General features: G+C 37.5%; 2 protein-coding genes across 3 annotated transcripts in view; one reads left to right on the top strand and one right to left on the bottom strand.

Moving 5' to 3' along the window:
• Positions 1 to 948: 948 nt before the first annotated feature.
• ppp1r11 (protein phosphatase 1, regulatory (inhibitor) subunit 11) lies at positions 949 to 17873 on the bottom strand. Its single transcript, XM_020928426.2, has 3 exons — positions 17598 to 17873; positions 12919 to 13027; positions 949 to 7998 (listed from the first exon to the last, which is right to left on the bottom strand). The coding sequence occupies exons 1-3, from the start codon at positions 17673 to 17675 to the stop codon at positions 7811 to 7813; spliced, it is 375 nt and encodes a 124-aa protein (XP_020784085.1). The 5' UTR covers positions 17676 to 17873; the 3' UTR covers positions 949 to 7810.
• Positions 17874 to 18176: 303 nt separating this feature from the next.
• The window catches only part of vars2 (valyl-tRNA synthetase 2, mitochondrial), a 63395-nt gene continuing 59142 nt past the window's right edge, over positions 18177 to 22429 (top strand). The window contains exons 1-5 of one of the 2 annotated variants that reach the window (XM_055157445.1): positions 18177 to 18406; positions 18500 to 18653; positions 20220 to 20301; positions 20388 to 20488; positions 22324 to 22429. The exon at positions 22324 to 22429 is cut by the window's right edge and continues 16 nt beyond it. In XM_055157445.1, the coding sequence (XP_055013420.1) occupies positions 18507 to 18653; positions 20220 to 20301; positions 20388 to 20488; positions 22324 to 22429 (436 nt within the window). In that variant the 5' untranslated portion in view covers positions 18177 to 18406; positions 18500 to 18506. Of the gene's footprint in view, positions 18407 to 18484; positions 18654 to 20219; positions 20302 to 20387; positions 20489 to 22323 lie in introns of both variants that reach the window. The other variant, XM_055157446.1, reaches the window with a different exon arrangement.

Raw genomic sequence — 22429 nt, 5'->3', positions numbered from 1 at the left:
CTCGATGTCAAACACGTGTTATCTTGTGTAGTTGTGTTTAATTACACGTGGAGCTGAGATAATAATGGAATTTACAACATCAAGAATGAACATGTTTATTTGAAGAAGTAGTAGCCCTGATTATCCACTAGAGGGAGGTACAATCTCATAAAGCCTTTAAAAATATGGTTAAGTTATGACAAGAATTAATATAAATGTATTAAATTTCAAATGTGTTTATGTGAAAATACATTGGTTTAATTTTCAATGATGTTATTCCCATAGTGTGACCAGACGTCCCTGTTTACCCGGGACAGTCCCAGTTTTGAGCCTGTGTCCCCAGTCCCAGCAGAAAACCAGTGATTTGTCCCAGTTTTATACAAGAAATGTCCCAGATGTCCCTATTTTTTTAAATTTATTTAATTTATTTTAATTTTTTTTGATGATCTAAGACAGGTCTAAACCAGGACTAAACTAAGATTAAACCAGGACTACATCAGGTCTAAACCAGGTCTAAGCCAGGACTAAACTAACACTAAACCAGGACTACATCAGGTCTAAGCCAGGACTAAAACAGGACTAAACTAAGACCAGGACTACATCAGACCTAAACCAGAACTAAACTAATACTAAACCAGGACTACATCAGGTCTAAATCAGGAGTAAAACAGAACTATCACAATTTTCTGACTAATCTAAGCATAAATTGTCATTTGTTTTGCCAAAATACAGAAAACCTTGTTTGCAAATGACCATAAAGCAAAAAAAATAAAGTCCTGATCATGACTGACACGAGAATGCACAATGTTTCACGCTCTTTTTTTTCCCCACAATTTTATTTATACCAACCATCCCAACCCAGGTGTGTCCCAGTTTTGAGTTTTGAAAATGTGGTCACCCTATATTTTCTGTCCGTGTTGTGAACTTGGATTCATGTGATTTTGAAAGAACACTTCGGACTCGGCTTCGTCCCTGTCGCAGTCGAAAACTTTAATTCACATTAAATTGCTCTCATAAGCTCAACAGTATATACAGAAAGGTGCGTTTACAGCACAACAACAATGTACATATATAACAGATCATACAGAGTACAGTGGCCCGCATGGAAACACACGTCACAGCCCAAAATCAGCAAATCACGAAATCAAAATCAGTGAATTCAGTGGAAGATTTGGCCAAAGCTGAAGCATGAGTACAAATCATGCATCTTCTGCTCATCAGGGGTGCATTGTGTAACTTTTCGATTGGGGGGGGGTCCGTTTCTATGCTTGTTTCTCAGGCGACGTCACTTGTCACTTATTAAAATGTTCCGCAGTATGACTTTAAGCAGCTCTACTTTATGTTTATCCAATTACAGCTGGTTTTAAAGCTCAAAAATACCTAGAAAAACAACATTCTGACTCTGAGCGGCGTCGCCTCTCCACAGATCTGCCCTGTAACTTCGCCTGGTTTGGTTTCCATGATGATAGAAAAGTTTAAAGCCATACTGCGGAACATTCTAGACAAAAAAATAACATCTCCATGAAAAAAAAAAAGCATTTCACGGACAATTACACAACGCACCTTTAACCCTGTTTGTTGGTTTGGAATTTCAAAACAACATTTCATTTTTTTTTTTTTTTTTTGTGTGTGTTTTTCTTTTTAATTTTTTTTTTTGCCACAAATCATCTCCCAATCAGAGAATAAAATCACACCACACCAATGATCACACTTCAGGGATTGTCGTTAAAAAAGAAAAACAAAAAAACGTGAAAGAAATCAGGCAAAGTCTTAAGTTTGTGCTGTACAAATGTGAACGATGCCTTACAACGTTTGTGTTTCAAATATTACAAGATCAAATCAGATGTTACGAATATAGACTTATAAGACTTATGGAGGTGCGTTCAAGTGACATTAAATGATGGTTATTTTTTTAAATTTTACACACACTTATTCCCATTTTAACATCATAACTTTGAATTGTCTGAGCCTGCAAGTCAAAGTGCATATGACAGGTTTTCATGATTTTTTTTGCTTAAATTTGTGGAATAATATCTGTTGTAAATATAAATGTTTTAGTTTCACACCAATCAAAAAGCAATTTGTAAAGAAAAGTGGAAAAATATGATGAAAATTACAAAAAGTAGAGTTTTATTTTAGAGAATTCCACACTGATGACACACGATAATTTACACATTATTTCAACAAAATCAAGGTGTTTTATTATAATTTTATTTGTCAAATTGTAATTTTCTGTGTGCTTTAGAGGGAGTTTTTTTTTTTTTGTACAAGATAATTGCTAAAGAAGAATTCTAGAATTTCATCGAGTGATGTTATGATTTCCAACGGGAAGTAAAATTTGAAACCTAAAAAATTGGCCAAATTAAGAAACAAATTGTGACTTTTTTAGTTAAATCTTAAATATAATGATTTGAAGTGTGTGTTTTGGTAAAATCAGGATTCAAACCTCTCATAGGCACTTCAAAATTGCTTTATAAAGACGTTTACAGAAGTATAAAGAAGTGGACTGAGTGGGAGTAGTGTTCAGCTCCAGTCAAATGAAGCTCAACGACAATGGCGGCTAGAGGAGCGAATTTGGAGCTCCGTATTAGGAATCTGAATTTATTTACGGACAAAATAACGAAACAAAAAACCTAGGATCACATAGAACGGGTTAATACAAACATTTTAAGACCAAAATAACACCAGTTTTAGAGAGAGGGGCGACGTTTTTTCAACGTTAAGTCAACTGGAGCCAGTGTCGATGGAGCCGAAGTCGCGCCCATGCTCACTTCCTATTATTTAAAACACATTTGTACAACGAAAACTGTTCTTTTAGGGAGTAGAGAAAGCTTTTAAATTGTGAAAACTCATCTTCCAATCCCACTAAACCCTCACTCTAACCCACTGCACGTCAAGTATCAGCTGGTTCAGAAAAAAAAGCAAATAAATTATGAAAAAAAAAAAATCCCAAAAAATAAAAGTTTGTACATGACACACGGTCAGGCAGCGCTTATGGTGAAAAATGTATGGCGTTATAGTACATGTACTGCAAGTATTGGAGTATTTCTTGATTTGAAGCTGATTATAGTGTAGTAAGCGTTTTATTAAATTCATATCATGCTATTTTGTACTCATTGGTTGTTTTTTTTAGACTTTTTTATAGTATTTTAAGCTTTACCAAAATATTAATACAGCTTTCCTGCAACGATTTTAATGTTTTTTTGCGTATTTACTGTTACAGAAGGATTCAAACGTGTCCAGTTTTCTTCTAATATAATATTTGACCTCAGTTTTATATGGTTAAGTAAAAGGTCAAATGCATTCAATAGTATGTTTTAGATTTAAAGACGCACTGTGTAGTGTTTCTGTTGGAGGGTTTGCGAACGGCGACAAGATTAATCGAAATTTGAATGAACGCAATGAGCAAAAACTGCTTTAATTTCATTTAATTTACAGTAATTTCCTCAAAAATCAACAAAATATTCAGGTTTATTCTGCATAAAAACTGTTAAACCTGCAGTTTAGAGCTTTACAAACATGTTTTGAAGTAATTCTTGTTTTATTTTGTCTGTGTTTTTGTCAATAATTAGAACAAAATCCATTTAATAAGAATTGCAGAGCGAATTTTGTAATTTTAAATTGTGTCACTTTTCTCATGGAGGGTGTGTCAAAAGCTTTTCTTAACTATGGAAATGTGATTACTTTGTCTGGAATGTTCCACAGTATGCCATTAAACCTTTCTGTCTTCGTGGAGACCAAACCAGACCAGGTTACAGGTCAGATCTGTGGAGAGGCGACCCCGCTCACACTCAGAATACGTGGTTTTCAAAGGTATTTTTAAGCTATAAAACCACCTGTAATTGAATAAATGTAAGGTAGATCTGTTTAAAGTCATACTGTGGAACATTCCAGGCGGTGCAATGACGTATCCATAGAAACAAGAAGCTGACGGACCCATAACCAAAAAGTTACACGGCGCACTTTACAAAAAATCTAAGAAAAATCTGATAGTTTTTCCCAAAATCGTTCAGTTTTACGGTCTGCCAAGTTATCTGTCTCCATGGAGATGTTACCGTTTGGCCTGGAATGTTCCACTGTATGGCATTAAACGTATTTATCTTCATGGCAGAAAAGCTCGGTGCACCACCACGCTTAGTTATACATCAGAAAACGATAAGAATGCAAGTTTTCAGAGGTATTTTTGAGAAATAAAAGCACTTACTTACATAGAGATTGGACAAATTAAATGCTCTATTGTGGAACATTCTAGACAAAGCAAAGGAAAATAAAAAAAACATTGCCTTGGAGACAAACAGGTGGCACACTGAATTCACAGACCCCCACAGCAGAAAAGTTACACAGTTCATTAACTTTAAGTACATTTAAGTTTTGTTTTTGTCGTTATTTCCAATATGTCGAGGAGAAAATGTGAAGTTTTAATTAATAATAACACAACAGAGCTGCGCGATATAATACAAACAGTTTGATCTGCATACGGTTTTAACATAATAACTGTCCAATCTGAGACGTTAAAGAAGACATATTATGCTTTTATTTAGTGTTAAACTATGAAAATATATGGAGTTTGTTTTTTTACATTACGTTTAGTGTAACTGCAATACTGATCGACAACAGCTTCACAACAGAAATGAGTCCAAAGATTTTCCGTTCAAACTGCAGAACTTCATAGAGAGATGTCACCGTAGCAACCAGCAGATGTTAAATTAAATGTTTTTCTGGTTAAAAAATGGCTGTGTGACATTTTTGAACCCTAAATGTATGACCCAGAGTCAGATTTTTTTTAAATAATCAGAAATAAATCCGAGAGGCGAAGCTGGGAAGTGGGTAAAAACTAAAATTTTCACTTTGTAACTTGTTGTTCGGGGTCCGTCACCTGCTTTTTTCTACGGATATGTCTTTGCTCTGCCTGGAATGTTCCGCAGTATGACTTTAAACAGCTTTACTTTATGTTTATTCAATTACACTTGGTTTTAAAGCTCAAAAATACCTCGAAAAACAACATTCTTCTGACTGTGAGCGGGGTCGCCTCTCCACAGATCTGACCTGTAACTTGGTCTTGGTTTGGTCTCCATGATGACAGAAACGTTTAATGCCATACTGTGAAACATTCCAGACAAAAAGAATAACATCTCCAAAAAAAGAAAAAAGCATTTAATGGACCCTCCACCAGAAAAGTTACACAATAGATCTGTAATAATAGTACAGATCAGGGGGTGGAGATAGGGGGTAGGTGAAAACGGCGATTTTCTGTGCACTTAAACCTCAAATTCATGATGACTCAAACATGCATGAATCAACCGAAAAAGCAAAAAACATTAATTAAAACTAATAACAAGCGAAAACGGTTAAAACTAGGGCTGTAGACGACTAAAAAGACATGGCAAAAGCAAAACTTTTTTTATCTCCGTGTATCTGCCCAAACTGCACTCACAAGACTAAACCAGCAGGGGGCGCTCTTTCAAAACAACTATTTACACAGAAAAAAAGAACTAGGAAGCAGTGTATTTATATAAAAAACAGATTAAACTTGCAAATCATGAGTTTAATTAGCTTTTTTTTTTACACATAAATACTAAAAAACACTCCAATCATTCACTCCTCTTTTCTGTTGTTGCATCGTATAAACCCTTATAATCCATTTTTTTAAAGACTCCATCAACCGATTAATTGATAAAACAACTAACGTCCTACAGCCCTAGTTATAACACGGTAAAAACTTTAGATTTTTACATAATATGTCCCCTTTAACTGTAATACATTACGTAAGAGTTACATTACATTTTGGCTTTGGTCTGTTGTAGTTTTTCCTTTGTTCGTTAAAACAATTAAAAGTGCACTGTGTGGGTTCACTCCGTGTCGTTTTTCCCTGGAATGTCCCACAGTATGGCATTTAATTTAACTTAATTTCCATAGAGACAAGTTAAAAGTTAGAGTTACTTTTTACGGTAAGTTCGAATAATGAAAACCTGTAATTGAACAAATACAAGCTATATATTTGTTTAATGTCATACTGTGGGAGGTGCCAGGCAAAGCAATAACGTCACCACGGAGAAAAGTTACACAGTGCAGCTTTAAATACTGCACGTTTCCTCGTCTGTGCGGCCCTCTTCGGTCTGACGGTGAATCTGAGGAGACAGCTCGACCAAATGGAGCACGTGTGGGCGGCTAAAAGCTCAACAGTGTCCTAATGGAATATCCTGGATGGAGCACAGACTGTATCGAGAAGTGGACTGAGGGAGCGTTCAGTCAAATGAAGCTCATCGACGCTGGCGGCTACAGGAGCGAATTTGGAGCTCAATTTATTAAGGGTGCACTGTGTAGCATGTTTTTGGACTATAAGGCGCACTTAAAATCTTAAAATTTTAATATCCGTTGCGCCTTATGTGTTAATTCTGGTTGTGTTTACTAACCTCGATCCGATTTTATGTGGTACACGGCGCTCAAAAATCTCTCAAAACTTTTTAGTGTGACTTTGGTAAACTAAAGCTGCACTTCTTGATGGATTGTCGGAGCATCACGGAGCCTCGCGGAGTAATACACATTCACCAAGACGAGTTAAGCCACGATCTGCCGATGAATCATGGATGCCCGGGCTAAGGGTCAGTCTCAAGTGTCGTCCGAGCTTTCACGAAAACCCGAATCATCACTGAACAGCGAAGTAACAGAGACGTGACTAACTCGGATAATGACGAGAATGATGGGATCGAGGCTTGATGCCGAAATCGCTCCAACTGTTAAACTCAGACACTGAAAATGAAGAATTTGATCGATTTGTGGAAGACTGGAAAAGTGAGTGTATTGTTTTTTATTTTATGTCTTACAACAGAACAATGTTGAGAGTTATTGTGAATGAGTTGAATAAATTTTGACTTATCTGACTGTTTTGTTTCGCTCAATGCACTTTATGTATGAAAACAGACGAGAGAATTCTACATTATTGATATTGCGTCTCATAGTCCGAAAAATACGGTAACTTTTCGGTTGAGGTGTGTAAAATCCCTCAGTCGTCCAGGTAGAATCCACGACAAAGGAGACATTCAATTTGTCAACTGGACAAACGTTTATTTAGGTCAAAAACGTTTCGCAGCTCATCCAATTCTGACCAGAACTGAAGAAGCGAAACGTTTTCGACCTAATAAACGTTTGCCCAGCTGACAAATTGAATTTCTCCTTCACTTTTTTGGTTGAGGGTTCATCACCTTCTTGCTTTTATGGATATGTTGTTGCTCTGCCTGAAATGCAGTATGACTTTAAACAGCTCTACCTTACCTTATTTACTTTTTTTTTATAAGCGCAAAATACCAAAAAAAAAAAACAGGCATTCTGACTGTGAGTGGGCTCGCCTCTCCACAGATCTGACCTGTAACTTGGTCTGGTTCAGTTTCCGTGAAGACAGAAACGTTTAATGTCATACGGTGTGTATTTTTTATTTACTGGAATGACAAATAAATTCCGATTTCAATAAATATTCCAGGCAAAGCGATAACATCTCCATGGAGAAAAGCGTTTGAGGGGCGCTCCATAAGAAAAGTTACACAGTGCAGCTTTAACGGGCAAAATAAAAACCCCAGGATCATGTAGAGCGGGTTAATACATTTTAAGACCAAAATGACGAGGCTCATAGCAGCAGTTACAAAGAGAGGGGCGACGATTTTTCAGTGTTAAGTCAATTGGAGCCAGACTCGATGGAGCCAGAAGCGGCGCCGTGTTCACTTCCTGCTATTTCCATTTCTAAATACAGTCTATGGTTGTGGACGTGGTCTGTGAGATGGAAACTACTTATAAACTAAAGTCAAGTGCGTAGCTGTGTGCTCTCGTGTGTGTGCGTTCAGTGCGTGTGTGTTCCTCCGGAGTTAGGGGGCGCCGCGTTGCCCCCCGTGCCCTCCGTGTGCCCGTGGCCCCTCCTGCCGTGTCCCATGATGCAGTGCGCGCTCCCACAGCCCTCGTCGTCGTCGTCGCCCTCGCTCTCGGAGGAAGACTCGCCGAACTGCCTGGGCTTCTCGTAGATACAACAGCCTGTGGACACAACGCAGAGGAGTTTTAGGTTCAGTGTTGATAAAATACTGGACACGTTTACATGATGTTATTTAATTGCAAATTGTTCTGAAATGTGATTACTTTGTCTGGAATGTTCCACAGTATGGCATTAAACCTTTCTGTCTTCGTGGAGACCAAACCAGACCAGGTTACAGGTCAGATCTGTGGAGAGGCGACCCCGCTCACACTCAGAATACGTGGTTTTCAAGGTATTTTTAAGCTATAAAACCACCTGTAATTGAATAAATGTAAGGTAGATCTGTTTAAAGTCATACTGTGGAACATTCCAGGCGGTGCAATGACGTATCCATAGAAACAAGAAGCTGACGGACCCATAACCAAAAAGTTACACGGCGCACTCGAGTTTTAGGTTCAGTGTTGATAAAATACTGGACACGTTTACATGATGTTATTTAATTGCAAATTGTTCTGAATTAAATAGTTCGGAATTAAAATATTTTCCTTCGATTTAACGTGGAAAATAATAATTCTGAATTGAGGTTTACAAGGAAAACATGTTAAATCGTCTTTATTTAATTCCGCTCAATGTCTGGGGGTGGGGAAGGTTTCCAGTGTATCCCCAGGTTTGACTACTTCAAATTTAAGACCACTTAAATGACAATTAAGGCCAACATTGCACCCATTATGCAGGCGAAAAACACCAGATCCAATTCTAATAATGACCAACCAACTACCGGTACTACACTTCCCCATGATCCATCCAACGTCTTCCTCCACTCTGCTGACTGTTTACTCACTGCCGCCGGAACCAGAAACCAAAGTATTGTTTGCGCATACTCCGACTTAGACGTTCATTCAAGTTGTTTTTTTATTTATTTATTTAGGAACATGAAATTTAAGACCTTTTTAAGACTTTTAAGACCCCGCTACCCTGGGTTCTGATTGGACAGAGACACCAGAAGAAAACACACACTTCAGCTGCTGCGTTCCGGTGATAATGAAGCAGCAGCTGGAAAATTAAGGGTTCACACTTTTTTCCACTGACAAAATTTCAAAACTTTTCCATGACTTTTTCAGGACCTAAAGTGAATTTTCCATGACTTTACGGCACCTACATGTGTAGAATTGATCATACTAAATATGAAATGTTAACTCTTTCCACTCACCTTATGGTTTGGGATTATAGTTTTTAACATTCAAAATCCTGTCAGTGCATTTATTGTCGTCTCTTTTAAACAAAAGGCGCAGACGTTCGGAAATAAATCATAATAGCGTCATGAGAATTTAACAGAACGCTGGAGTTGCGTAAAAGAGATACTAAAATGCCATGACTTTTCTGGGCCTGGGAAATGACATTTTCAATTTCCATGACTTTGCCAGGACTTTCATGACCGTGGGAACCCTGAGAATTCTATCATCTCGCTTTACGCGGTGGAGCCGGATTGTTCAGATTGTCAATACTGATTCCGATACAACAATAACTAAAAACACTCTATTCTTCTCTTTATTTAGACAACTGATACTTTGCAGTGACATCGCGCTGGGGGTGCTCTACATGTATGTCTGTATATACTATGGATGAGACAAAATCTCATGCCACAAGATCTTGTGAGACAAAACTGCGACGAGATTGCACACACAGGCTGACAATTACCTCGTGAGAAATTTCCCCCATGTTTTTACGTTTAAATTAGATACCAAAATGAAATACTGGTGAGTTACATTTTTTGAGAAGCTCTACATCCCAAAAAGCGCTGCTACATCGACAGCAAAAATATTAAATATAGTAAATATAAAATGGTGAGGCCAACATCGGGAACTAGATTTATGCAATTAATTTATTATATAGAATGTCAAAATCTCATCTTGTCTCTTTCTTTTAGCTCTAATCTCGTGTCTCGTCTCGTTTTTGTGGTTAAAACATCTGCGATTAACGATAAATAAAAGTTAAAAGTTGCTGACAGCTTTAAATGTTTTGTCAATGTTGTGTGGTGAGATCTTGTCCTGTCCTGACCCTGGCCTCTGTCCAAACCAAACCCTGAGTCGACAAAATCATTTCCCACGACCCCAAAGGAAATCAAGACGAACCCGAGGAGGAGAATACAAATATAAAAACTGGGAGAGGGCCATTCTGGAGCTGATTTCCATATTAGGAATTTATTAAAAGTTCACTAAATGTATGTAACATTTTGGTTGGGGGGGTCCATCACCTGCTTGTTTGTCACTGCTCTGCTTAAAATGTTCCACAGTGTGACATTAAACAGCTCTGCTTTATATTTTTTCAATTCCAGGTGGTTTTATAGCTAAAAAAATACCTAGAAAAACAGACATTCTGACTGTGAGCAGGGTCGCCTCTCCACAGATCTGACCTGTAACATGGTCTGGTTTAGTCTCGTTGAAGCCTAAACCCAGTCAGTTGCGTAATTTTTGTAATATTTTCATAACTGAGATAATTATTCCAATTTAGTTTGATTTAAAATGCAAAATGCATTACTTAATATTTACTTAAATGTGTTTTTTTTGGTAATTCTTTATGGTTAACATGATTATTTGGTGATTGTTTGCTCAAAAATAATTTCTTTCAGTTAATTATTGTTAATGTTAATCATAAGTATGTTAATCTAAGTAATGTTTATTTTTTGTATTAATTTGCATGTCAATGGCTTCTTATTTAAGAAGAGCGCAGGTGCATCATGAATGTTAACAGGAATTTTTTACCTTAAAATTCCCCTTTTGTACATTTTGTTTGTCCACAACTATACGTGAATACTAGAGCTGGGTTTTATTAAGAAGTTGCTGATATAATACACTAGGGTTGGGCGGTATCCAAATTTTGATACCGTTAAACTGTCTCAGGATTTTACCGGGGTGTACAGTATGACCGTATTACCAAAATGTTTTAGCACGACTTTGGTAAACTACAAAGCCACACCGCTGTACGGTCTAAACACGAACCGTCTCCAACGCCACACACGCACAGAACAGACTCACCGTCAGCCGCAACATCCTCTGTCGCAGAAAAAACATATATTCCACTGAGTCGTGTCCTTTAGTCCGACAGAAGCTGAACCGCATCAGCATCACAAGAAGCGAGATGTTTTTATCAGAGTTTACAGTTTATGCAAATAAGCCACACGCTTTTAAGTTTAATTTCTGTAAAACATAAAGTAATGTGCACCTGAAGCCAAAAAGTAGTATTTTTGAGGGGACCAACTCTCTTGCAGCCGGACTTGCCGTCTTGTCTTGGTCTCTCTTATGAGCATCTCCCCAAGAAACATTATAGACACTATAAGTTTTAATTCGTGATAGTATTAAACTGAAAATACAACCACACATTCATTTGTGCTGAGCAAACACGTTTAGATATCAATAAATGATAATATTTATTAGGTCCTTGTGCGCTGCTGATTTGTTTTTATGATGGTAATGAAACTGATACTGCTGTTACTTTTTGATACCGCGGGATACTGTAATACTGTATTACCGCCCAACACTACGATACATACTTCGATACAGTGCACTTTTGATTCGATACGATATATTTCAAATCGATTCGACACAGTTCAGTAAAAATAAAGGCAAAATCATGGTTGTGATACTAAAAGTCTTTGTTAAACCACTTCTTGTGCAAAGTTCATATGAAACACAAACATTTTAATTATCAAAACAGTGAAAATATCAAATGTGTCGCATAAACGAGTTTTCTTCCTCTAAACAAACAACAAAACTGTAGCTCTGTAACAACATAATTTAGTAAAATAAACCAAAAAATACTCTTGGTGATATATCGAAACAGAAGCCCACGATATAAATACTGTACCATCACATTAAACGAAACGATATATAGATATTTTGATATTTTTTGCAGAATCCTAGTGAATACTCAGAGATTTTAGTTTTTAAGTTTTGGCTCATTCTCCGTGGATTCATTTCACTTTTGAGGCATTTTAAAGTGCGAAGCGTCAATCTACGGCTTCACAAATGTTTGGACCTTAGAGTGAAAATAGTTGCCTTATTTGTCATCCGTCTATTGCTATTTCTGCTACTTATTTAGAATGTATTATACTATTTCTCTTTGTTATTATAATGTCCTGTGAGCCACTGTGAAAAGGATTTGATGCATCTTTAACTTTAAGGAATCGTTCAAAAGAGGCGAGTCGCATCACTTGATTTGAAAGAAACAGCCAGAGTTTTCTGGAATAAACTCCGCCAGCTCGTGATCACAGAAGGACTAAAATAGCTGCGGTGTGAATAAACTAAAAATATAACTCCAGCTGCAAACGTAACTCTGACAGATTAGATGAAACATGAAAAGACGGAGAGAATAAAACCGAAAAAACAGTCGTAAAAACATCAAATAAACAACTAATTAATACTCAAATTAATTTAAAGAAAAACTATCGCATTTATTTTTATATGTAGAATACTTTAAAGGTGCATTATGCGACTTTTCGGGCCTGTGTTTTTGTCTTAACTTAATTATCTCCATGGAAACATGCAGGAGATGCCATTAGATTTAGATATGGGTCAGATCTGTGGAGAGGAGAGCCCGCTGACTGTAGCTGTACATGTTCTTTAATCAATAAAAACACCCCTAACTGACTGATTTTCAGGATGAAATTTTGTGATTTTGATAAAGAATTTGGCAGATTTTGAGTGCTTCAAATTATTTCTAAATTTCCAAGCTGTTTTTTTGCATTTGTACATTTGTTTTACTCAAACTTGGGAATTAAATGTGCTAAAAAAAAAAGCCTCAGTCATTTCAGCAGGTCCGTAATCAAAACCACTTTTTACTTTTCAGTCCAAATCTAAAATGTAGTGGAGAACAAAGTACAGATACCTGCTCTCAAATGTAGTGAAGTAAAAGTAAAAAGGATCCACTGTGAAGTTTTTAAAAGTACACATACCAAATATTTGAACGTTTACTTTTGTACTTACATTTTGAAGACCTCCTGCCCAGGTGCTCATTGTCCACTGTGTCACTGGACCACTCCACCTTCTTCTCCGTCTTCCTCTTCCTCAGTTTGATGGTCAGACTCCGGCCCTCCTGCAACAACACCGCAGATACTTAGATAAAAAAAAGTCCAGAGAATCAATCGTCAGAACTATTTTCAGGAGCTGCTCTACAAATAACATTAGAACATCTTTGGCATCTTTTGTCCGTTCGTACCAGATTATGTTTAAAGGTGCAATGAGAAACGTTTCTAGAGTCCACCACCTGCTTTTCTCCACGGAAATGTTATTGCTTTGTCTAGAACACAGGTGTCAAACATGCGGCCCGGGGGCCAGATCTGGCCCTCCAAGACCTTTAATCTGGCCCTCGGCTGATTTTCTATTAAAATATTGTTAATTTTCTGTGGTGTTTATCACAGCAGCGTCTCCAGCGTCTCTGTACGTGGCCCCTCCCACCAGAGCAGCACAAATGAAGACTTGTCTCTTTCCAAACGCTCTTAAAGGACGATCGTTTTGACTGTTGACCGTGACACCCTCATCAGAAAAATGTCCAACATGAGAAAAGTGGAGCCAAGTGCAGGATTTTACAACAAAAATGTACTTATTCCTATTTACATACAAGTTAATTTTATACAAGTTCATGTTAAAACATTGTGTTGAAATTGTATTTTTCTTAAAGTTTCAGGATGTTCATAATATTATAATATTTTGTAAAAGAAAGAGTTCATCAATTAAAAAAGATTTCTGTTATAGATTTGTGTTTCTCTGCACAAATATTTGAACTTATTGTTATTTTTGGGGTTTATATGACATGAGTTTTCTGATTCGGGCCCTTTGGGATCAAAGTCGGTTGGATACGGCCCCCGGACCAAATGAGTTTGACACCCCTGGTCTAGAATGTTCCACAGTACAGATTAAACTCACTACGATACATTACAATTCAGATCTGTGGAGAGGCGCCCCTATTCACAAAAGGAATTTGATTTTTTAGTAACAGAAACACCTGTAATGAACAAATAGTAGATGAAAATGTTTAGATTTAGATTTAGACAGACTTTAGTCCAATAAGGTTAATTTGGTCTTCCGATATTTTATGTTATTAGGTTCTTTTTTCAGACCAAGAGTTTGTTTTCATGCATGACAGTTTCGACTGCTCCCTGCGCTCTTCCTCAGAGTCTCGTGATGTTGCTGTGACGTGTCCGGTCAGCTGATTTAAACAGGTTCTGGAGCTGTCTTCCTACCGATGGAGTCAGGACGACAGCGCCACCTGCGGTCCCACTTCCTCAGGACAGTATCCCAGGTGTGTGAGAGTAAAAAAGCCCCTCGTCTCGGTTTATCGTCCCGTTGGCAAGTTTCTGTACTTCGATTGCCTCTTTAATCCAGCGACGATGTTTGTTTTCCTCTGTTCCAGTCCAGAATGTGCTTCTCTCTTTTACAGTGGTCACAAACAGCCGATTTATGGGGGCGAGGTGAGTTAAGTGTCTTGCCCAAGGACACAATGACAGCACTCATCTGTGAGAGCGGGAATCACACCACCGACCTGTGGGTCAGTGGATCTGAACACTCAACCAAGATGTTTAAGTTGAGAGCGAGATTCAGATGGCCAACCTTCGGATGAGTGGACAAACGCTCTGCCAACTGAGCTACTTATTAAATTTAAATTTAATGTCACACCATGGAACATTCAATAACATTTCCATGGTCGTGTTTGGGGAACGAGGGTATTACATAATATTACAGACAGGGAGGTAATAATATGCAAATCTAACAGTACAAAATTATCACAATCTTAATTTCACACTAAAACATTTGTTGTGATTTTATGAAGAGTTCCAAACCGAAAAATAAAATTGACTTTACAAACCTTTGGTGCGGATGATTACGGATAATAAATTATCCAAAGTGATCGCAATTACATACAAATATAGATATATCCTAGATAAAAACAGTCTTTTTATTATATACAACTCGCTGGTAATGCCCGACATAACCTACTGTTTGAGATTTGGGGCAATACATACAAAAAGACTAATACAAATCCAGTCTTTACCTGCAAAAAAAGGAAATAAGAGCATCACATTATCAACTTATAACGAATCAACCAATGTGTTATTTATAAACCTTCAAACTCTGAGATTTTATGATTTAGTCGACCTTTACACTCTGAAAATCATGTTCAAAGTAAACAACAATCTGTCAAAATCGTTACAGAACATGTTCAAAATCCAAAAGAGCCAATATGAGCTCAGAGGCACGACTACATTTATCAAAAAGAAAATCAGAACAAACATTATGAAATTTTGTAAATCTGTTAAAGGGCTGGAGCTCTGGCACAAATGTACAGAAAACCTAAAACTGTGCACCAATCTCTTTCACTTCATAAAGACGTTTAAATGTTTAACTCTGGACAGAAACATGAAATATGATACTTAGTTTGTGCTGTAGAACTTTGTTTTTCTGTTTCTGATTTATTTGTTTCCTCTTACTGTATTTATGAAGATGAACTGGTGTCAAGATGACGCTCAGATAAAGGAATAAAGGGTAAAGGCAGAATAAACTCAAGCTTCAGCCTCCACTTTTTCGGTCTGTGTGTGTTAAATATGACTGTCTGTGAATTAATGTCAGAATAGACCTGTGACCGAAATAAATAAATAATCAATTACCGTCACAATCCAAATAATTAAGATATTAAAATGGTTAATAATTAATAGAGTTTTCTTCATGGAGTCTGCAGTGAAATGGTGCAAAGGGTCATGGTCTACGTGTTCCTCTGTGTGTTTCTCTGTGTGTTTAGTTGTTGCTGCATCAACACAACACATTTACTATATTATATTACATGGAAAATGGATTCTGGTCATGTTATAATGTTGTTTAAAAGTGAAAAAAAAAAAAGCATAGCGCACTCAGATGGTCGATGTCCAAAAGCCTTTTTTATTTTTAAATAACGTTTCGGCCAAAAAGCCTTCGTCAGATCGTTTTTCTTGCTTCGGGCCACGGTTTACAAAACAGCCCAGGTGCTCATGTCCTCCAGCAACGAACGGGAGGTAATGTCGATAATGTTGTTACTGCCTCAAAAACAGACCTGGGATTGTGTTTGTTTCATTCACACATGTTCGATAGGGACATAATAATAACCGAAATATCAAAGTTCTCACAATAATATCATGGACCATCACAATATATCGAATTACAAGTGTCTTTGCTTAAATGAAGAGTTATGGTGCAGCAACAGCTAAAATAAAGACAGAGGGAACTACATAGACCATGATCCTTTGCTCCATTTCAGTGCAGACGACAAGAAGAAATAACAGTTCTAACACTTTTAAGTCTTAATTCTTTGGATTAAGTCTTGTCCAGGCATTTTAAGAGGAAAAAGAAGAATATTCACAGTTTTGTTAGTCTCAACAAAATATCATGAAAATATCGTACAGAGAGATTTGGATATTGTTACATCCCTAATCGTGAGCCCCTCCACCATACTGTGAGCTTTCCCACGATATCGCAATAAATATCATACCGTGAGGTTCATACTGTGACTTGAATATCGTTACACCTCTAATGTTTGAGTTTGACTTATTATCAGTCTAAACCAGGCGTGTCCAAACAAACGCGGCTCTCAGACAAATTGTTCTTGGCCCAAATTATCTTGCATCTATGAAAATTTTACTTTTTATTGCAAGTTTTTGAAAATTGACCTTGATAGAGCCAATATTTAATATTTAGTGTGTGGTTTTGAGGGTCTTAGGGTGAATAAAGGACAGATTGATCACTCTAATGTTAAACATGCACATATTTCAATTATTCACTGTATTGAGCACCAGTGTACGACCCTCGATCAACCTTCTGCTTCATCTGTGTTTAGATACGTAATGAAAAAAGTTTGCACACCCCTGCTCTAAACCTTTGTTCCACCTTGTGATGTCATGTAGAGGTAGTTTTCAAGTGAACAGCTCCTTTTTATCTGTAGTTCAGTAGAGATTGTCAATTCCAGGGCTGAAATCAAACACGTGATTCTAGTGAAGGAGTGTGGACTTTAAAAACACGATGAAGCACTTCCTGTCTTACACATGACATCACAAGGTGGACCAGAGTGTTTTTTGTTTGAGAAAATAACTCCTAAATACGCAGGGTTTGTGTGTTCAACATGTGAATGAAACAAAACTTAAATTTGGGTCTGTTTTTGATGAAGAACAACAACATTAAAACATCAGAATCAGAATCAGTGAATCTTGTGAGTTGATTTTGTATCAGAATCACAACATTTGCCAGAGTTTAGCTACAAAATAAAGAGACCAGCTGCAGAAATAAGGTCACAATGTCCACATATTTAGCAGTTCAGTAAAATATGTCAATGCCAAGACAGGCCTACATGGATTTGATGAAAAATCCACTAGGTAGGCTCTTGTGCAAATTGTTCTCTTGCTGTTTAATTGTCATTTTTAACTAACAGACGTGCAGATTCATGTTGCCATATATTTATTTTACGTAAATGGGCACAGTGTCATACAATAGGCCCGCTAATGTGCATGTTCAGCGTGTCATGTCGCAGATATTAATTGGCAACGGCGTAAAAAGCTAGAACATTACGTGCAGCCTTCTTTTTTACGCATCGCCTTTACGCACACAGATGCTCCGTGCCCCTCCACCTGCACCGTGCCCGTTACCTGCTGGGGTGGCGGCGGCGTGGTCGTCTGCACCGTCTCCGTGATCGTCTCGCTGGATGTCCCGGGGACCTCCGCCATCCCTGCGCCGTCTCCCTGCACCGAACACAACGACAGCGCGGCGCGTCAGCTCTGGGCGGAAGGTGGAGCGGCGCAAAAGGTGTAACGCTGCGGCCAAAATGCGGGTTTCGCTAAAAATCTCTCCCTAAAATGCCCCAAATGAGGATGATCTAAGAGAGGTTAGCTCGGGTGCTAAGCAGGTAGCGGGAGGAGGATGGAGGGATGGGACCAGGTGTCAAGCTCAAAAGCACAAAACCTTACCGTGTTCGGAAATTCCATAATAATTCAACAAAACGCCGCGCAAGTTAGTAAAACTTCCACTTTGGACACAGTTATTTAAGTAAACACGCTAAATAATGGATTCATACAAGATTTAAGATAGATTTAAAACAACGAAACGATTTTTTGTGAATTTTAAAGCGTTGTGTATTTTATTTTGATAGCCAAACCGGATGTGGCTTTACTACAGTGTTGTTTACTTTACTAAGCAAGTCAGAGGGGAAGATATTTGTAGACGGACCACTTCCGGTTTGTCCGAAAAGTTGTATCATTCCGTCAAAAATTGCTTATTTTTAACAGAAAATACTTTAGGACATTAAACCAATCATGCAGTATCGATAGAAAATATTTAAATCATTTATATTAATTCGTTATTTGTTTGTGTTAATTTGAAAAAGTGACATTTTCTTATAAATCGCGTTGCAGAAAGGTCGTAGTAGGAGACATGTGTCCTCATCCTGAAGTGAAACACAGTGAGTAATTTAAATTATTATAACTAAATTATTATATATGTTTACATTATTCCCGTACTATTTGTCATAGACTCATAGGTTTAATTTGTGTAGTGTTTTGATGAAGATGTGGAGGACAGGACTGGTCTGGAGAAGATGCAGACTTCACACCTCCACCTGCTCCTCAAAAGCATCAAACATCTCCAGACCACAGGCTGAAAAACAGAAACGTAAAAGGGAACGAGAAAAGGCCATTTTATCAAGTCAGGTATGAAGAATGTCAATTGTTTTATCACTAAAATCAACAGCAGTGAGTGGCCAAAAACTGAACTTGACATAAACGTCATTGGTGCGGCGCTCAGGTCCGTGGATCACGCGTTCATTCGTTTTTCAAAATAAAAGTGTGACTTAAACTGAGATGCAGGACTGAATCAGGACTAAAACAGGACTAAACCAGAGACTGAACCAGGACTGAACCAGTCTCAGTCCAGGTATCGGTCTCGGTCTCGGTCTTGGTCCCATTCTCGGTCCCGGTCTGGTCTCAGTCTTGATCTTGTCCAGGTCTCAGTCCCAGTCTCAGTCTCCTGTCTTAGTCCTGATCACCTGACAATGTCTCGTCCCAACACTTAGTCCTGGTTCAGTCTTGGTTCAGTCCTGGTTCAGTCCTGGTTCAGTCCTGGTTTAGTCCTGGTTTAGTCCTGGTTCAGTCCTGGTTCAGTCTCTGGTTCAGTCCTGGTTCAGTCTCTGGTTTAGTCCTGGTTTAGTCCTGGTTTAGTCCTAGTTTAGTCCTGGTTCAGTCTTTGGTTTAGTCCTGGTTCAGTCCTGGTTTAGACTTGGTTTAGTCCTGGTTCAGTCCTGGTTTAGACTTGGTTTAGTCCTTGTTCAGTCCTGGTTTAGACCTGGTTTAGACCTGGTTTAGACTTGGTTTAGACCTGGTTCAGTCCTGGTTCAGTCCTGCATCACGGTTTAAGTCACGTAAGTCACGTACCTGCCTCACCCTCAGTGTTTGTGTACAGTGTAAACTGCTGTATGAATGTGTTTGTGAACAGTTCAGTGGTTCCTTGATTAAGGTGACCAGACGTCTTTATTTACCCAGGACAGTCCCAGTTTTGAGCCCAGTTTCTAAAAGAAATGTCCCAGGTGTCCATATTTTGGGCCAATCTAATTCCTGCCAACAATAAAGAGAAGCATAAATTGTCATTTGTTTAGGTAAAATGCAAAAAAGCTGCTTAAAAATGACCAAAACGCAAAGAAAATGTGACTATACTGACTCATGTTATGTGTATGTGTATGTCATGAATGGATCGCGTGCAGAACAGTTTTCTTTAATTATGCACTCATTTCACAATTTTATTATTACCAACCAAACCGATTGTGTTTGATTTTGAAAATCTGATCACCCTGACCTTGATGTAAAGAGCTTTGAGCCTTGAAGATGGAAAAACGCTGGATAAATGTGACTTTTACCATTCAAAATAATGTAACTCAAGTAGAACTACAAAGAAATTATTAAAAGCAACTTGAAGAGTCAGTTTTGGTCCGTAACATCTGATTTATAATTTGTAGTTAATGTAATTTGACACAAAAAAATGACAAAAACTCTCTGAAGAAGCGGTGCAAGAATCACAAATGTTCAGATCAGTTCATATTTCTGTTGTCACTTGTAAAAGCTCTGTTACTTCAATAAAAATATCACTCAATTAGGAATACAATTTTACTGCTAGAAAAGTCGTCTTAACTTAAAAATTACTCCAGTAAATAGAACTGGATAATACCTACCTCTGAAAATCAGTCTACTGTGTGTTTGTGTAATTTGTTATAATTTTGTTTTCAGTCGACCAAAGACGAGGGACTGAACTGGACCGAGAAAGAGAGAATTGTTTACACGGCCCAAACTCCCCCTGGAGAAAAGAAAGGTTTGGGAAAAAGCTACATCTGAGTTTCATTTTTAGTAGTTAAAAATAATAATAATAATAAAATGTGTTTTAATTCGACTTTGCAGACACCAGTGTAGCGTTTCCTGCCGCCTACAGCCCGGAGTATGTGGAGTCGAGCTGGTACCAGTGGTGGGAGAAGGAGGGGTTTTTCAGACCGGAGCAGCACGTGAGATACTCGTTTTGGTTTTTGTTTTATTTTTATGTTTATCGATTTAACATGAAACAGCCTCCATAAGGAACAAATACTGAGGAAATACGAAAAATGTCTCTCTTGTGGACAAACTTAAATCGTCTCTGTGCCTTCATGTGAATTGTTTTGTTCATTTTAGATGAAAATTGGCTCAAATTCTCAGTTTCAGATTTCAAGGACAAAGCTTTTTAAACAAATGGATTAAAGGGCAGTTTTTATATTGTAACACAGAGTTAACACGTATCATGAATAGAATATTGCAGTAAAAATACAAACAATGAAAAAGTGACGAATACAAACAATAAAAATGACAAAGCCTGATTTCACCAGATCTCAGAAGTTTAGTAGGTTGGTTGGTTTGGTTAGTACTGGGAGATCGCTGCAAATACAGACGGTGTAGTGGCTCTTATATAATTTTTATTTTTATTTTTATTATTATATACAAGACCTTACACAAAATTATAAATAAATTAGACAAATAATCACAGACAATAAAACATATGAATGAATGAATGTATTTGGACAGTAATGTATAGAACATGCATAAAAATTTAAATACATAGATATAATTAAAAAATAAATACTTCTTCTTTTCTAGAACGATAAGCAAAAGTAAATGTATGTATTAATATGTATTTTATATATATATATATATATATATATATATATATATATATATATATATATATATATATAATATACAGAAAATATTGTGGAGGGCTGGATCAAAATGTTTAACTCAATTCAATACTAATTGTATTTCTTTATAAAAAGCTGTAAGAGTTATCATGTTATGATTAAGCAATGAAAAAAAGTGAGGCTGCCTTACCAAAATGTCATTTAAAAAAAACACCTCTAAAATAAAAGCAATGCAGCTTTAATCCATGCATGAGGTAAAATTATAAAATATGTTTATTTTGTAATTCCAAATGAGTTTAAATGAGACTATCAGAGTCAGCCAAAGGGCTGAATGTGGCCTGGGAGCTACACTATGTCCAGGTTGGTGTTATGTTGTAGTTTTTGCGTGAGCTCGGTCTGCAGGTGGAATCTTGTGAGTGCAGTTTGGGTCAGATACACAGAGATACATAAGAGTTTTAAGAGCTTTTACAGTGCCCCCTTTTTAGTCAACCAATCAATCAGCAGCATATGTCCAACTGTTGCAGATCTTTAGGCACAGAAACGATTTAGTTTGTCTTTTCCATAAGGGGTATGCATAATGAAGCCACAAAAAAAAAATTAAAGAAAAATTAAAGCCGGCTACAGCTGGCAGCTGCTCCCCGCTCTCATCTCGTGCCTTCCTGCTGTAAAAACACTCCAGTCTAGTTCAAGGCACACAGACAAAACCAGTGTGGGGCGTTTACCTTGTAAAAATAACAATGGTCAGAACAATGACTACATTAATTCACAACAATCATGTATAACTGTAAATTAATTCATCATGTCTCTCACAACAATAGTCCAACAAGAATTTCTTTACTCTTAGAATATAAAAGAATTTTCAACATTAAGTCACACTTTTACGTACTTTCTTTTCCCATGTGTCTTCATGTCTGTGTAATCCCTCCGTGGTCCATGGGCGTGTACGAGTCTATGTGCTCTTATATTTGTTGTTTGTTGTAGCTGATACAGCTCAAAATCATTCTAAAAGCATTTAGAAAATCTTAATACCTGTCCTGTCCTGAGAGTTTTTTAGTATCTTAAACGCACATTATTATCGTCTTTCAGTATTAGTTTTAGTATCAATTAGTGTCTGATTTTCGACCCTGATTCGATTTGTGATCTTCTCTTTCTCTTTCCTCTTGTGTTTTCAGGAGCGTGTGCCTCATGCCGTGGAGCGCACCTTCTCTCTGTGTATCCCTCCGCCCAACGTGACGGGGACTCTGCACCTGGGCCACGCTCTGACTGTGGCGGTGGAGG

The sequence above is a fragment of the Boleophthalmus pectinirostris genome, unplaced genomic scaffold (assembly GCF_026225935.1).
Source record: "Boleophthalmus pectinirostris isolate CB_2022bp ecotype Guang Dong unplaced genomic scaffold, ASM2622593v1 HiC_scaffold_21, whole genome shotgun sequence".
In the NCBI taxonomy this organism is placed as follows: domain Eukaryota; kingdom Metazoa; phylum Chordata; class Actinopteri; order Gobiiformes; family Gobiidae; genus Boleophthalmus; species Boleophthalmus pectinirostris.
The sequence above is the reverse complement of the archived record's forward strand: the minus strand, read 5'-3'. Positions and strand labels throughout refer to the sequence as shown.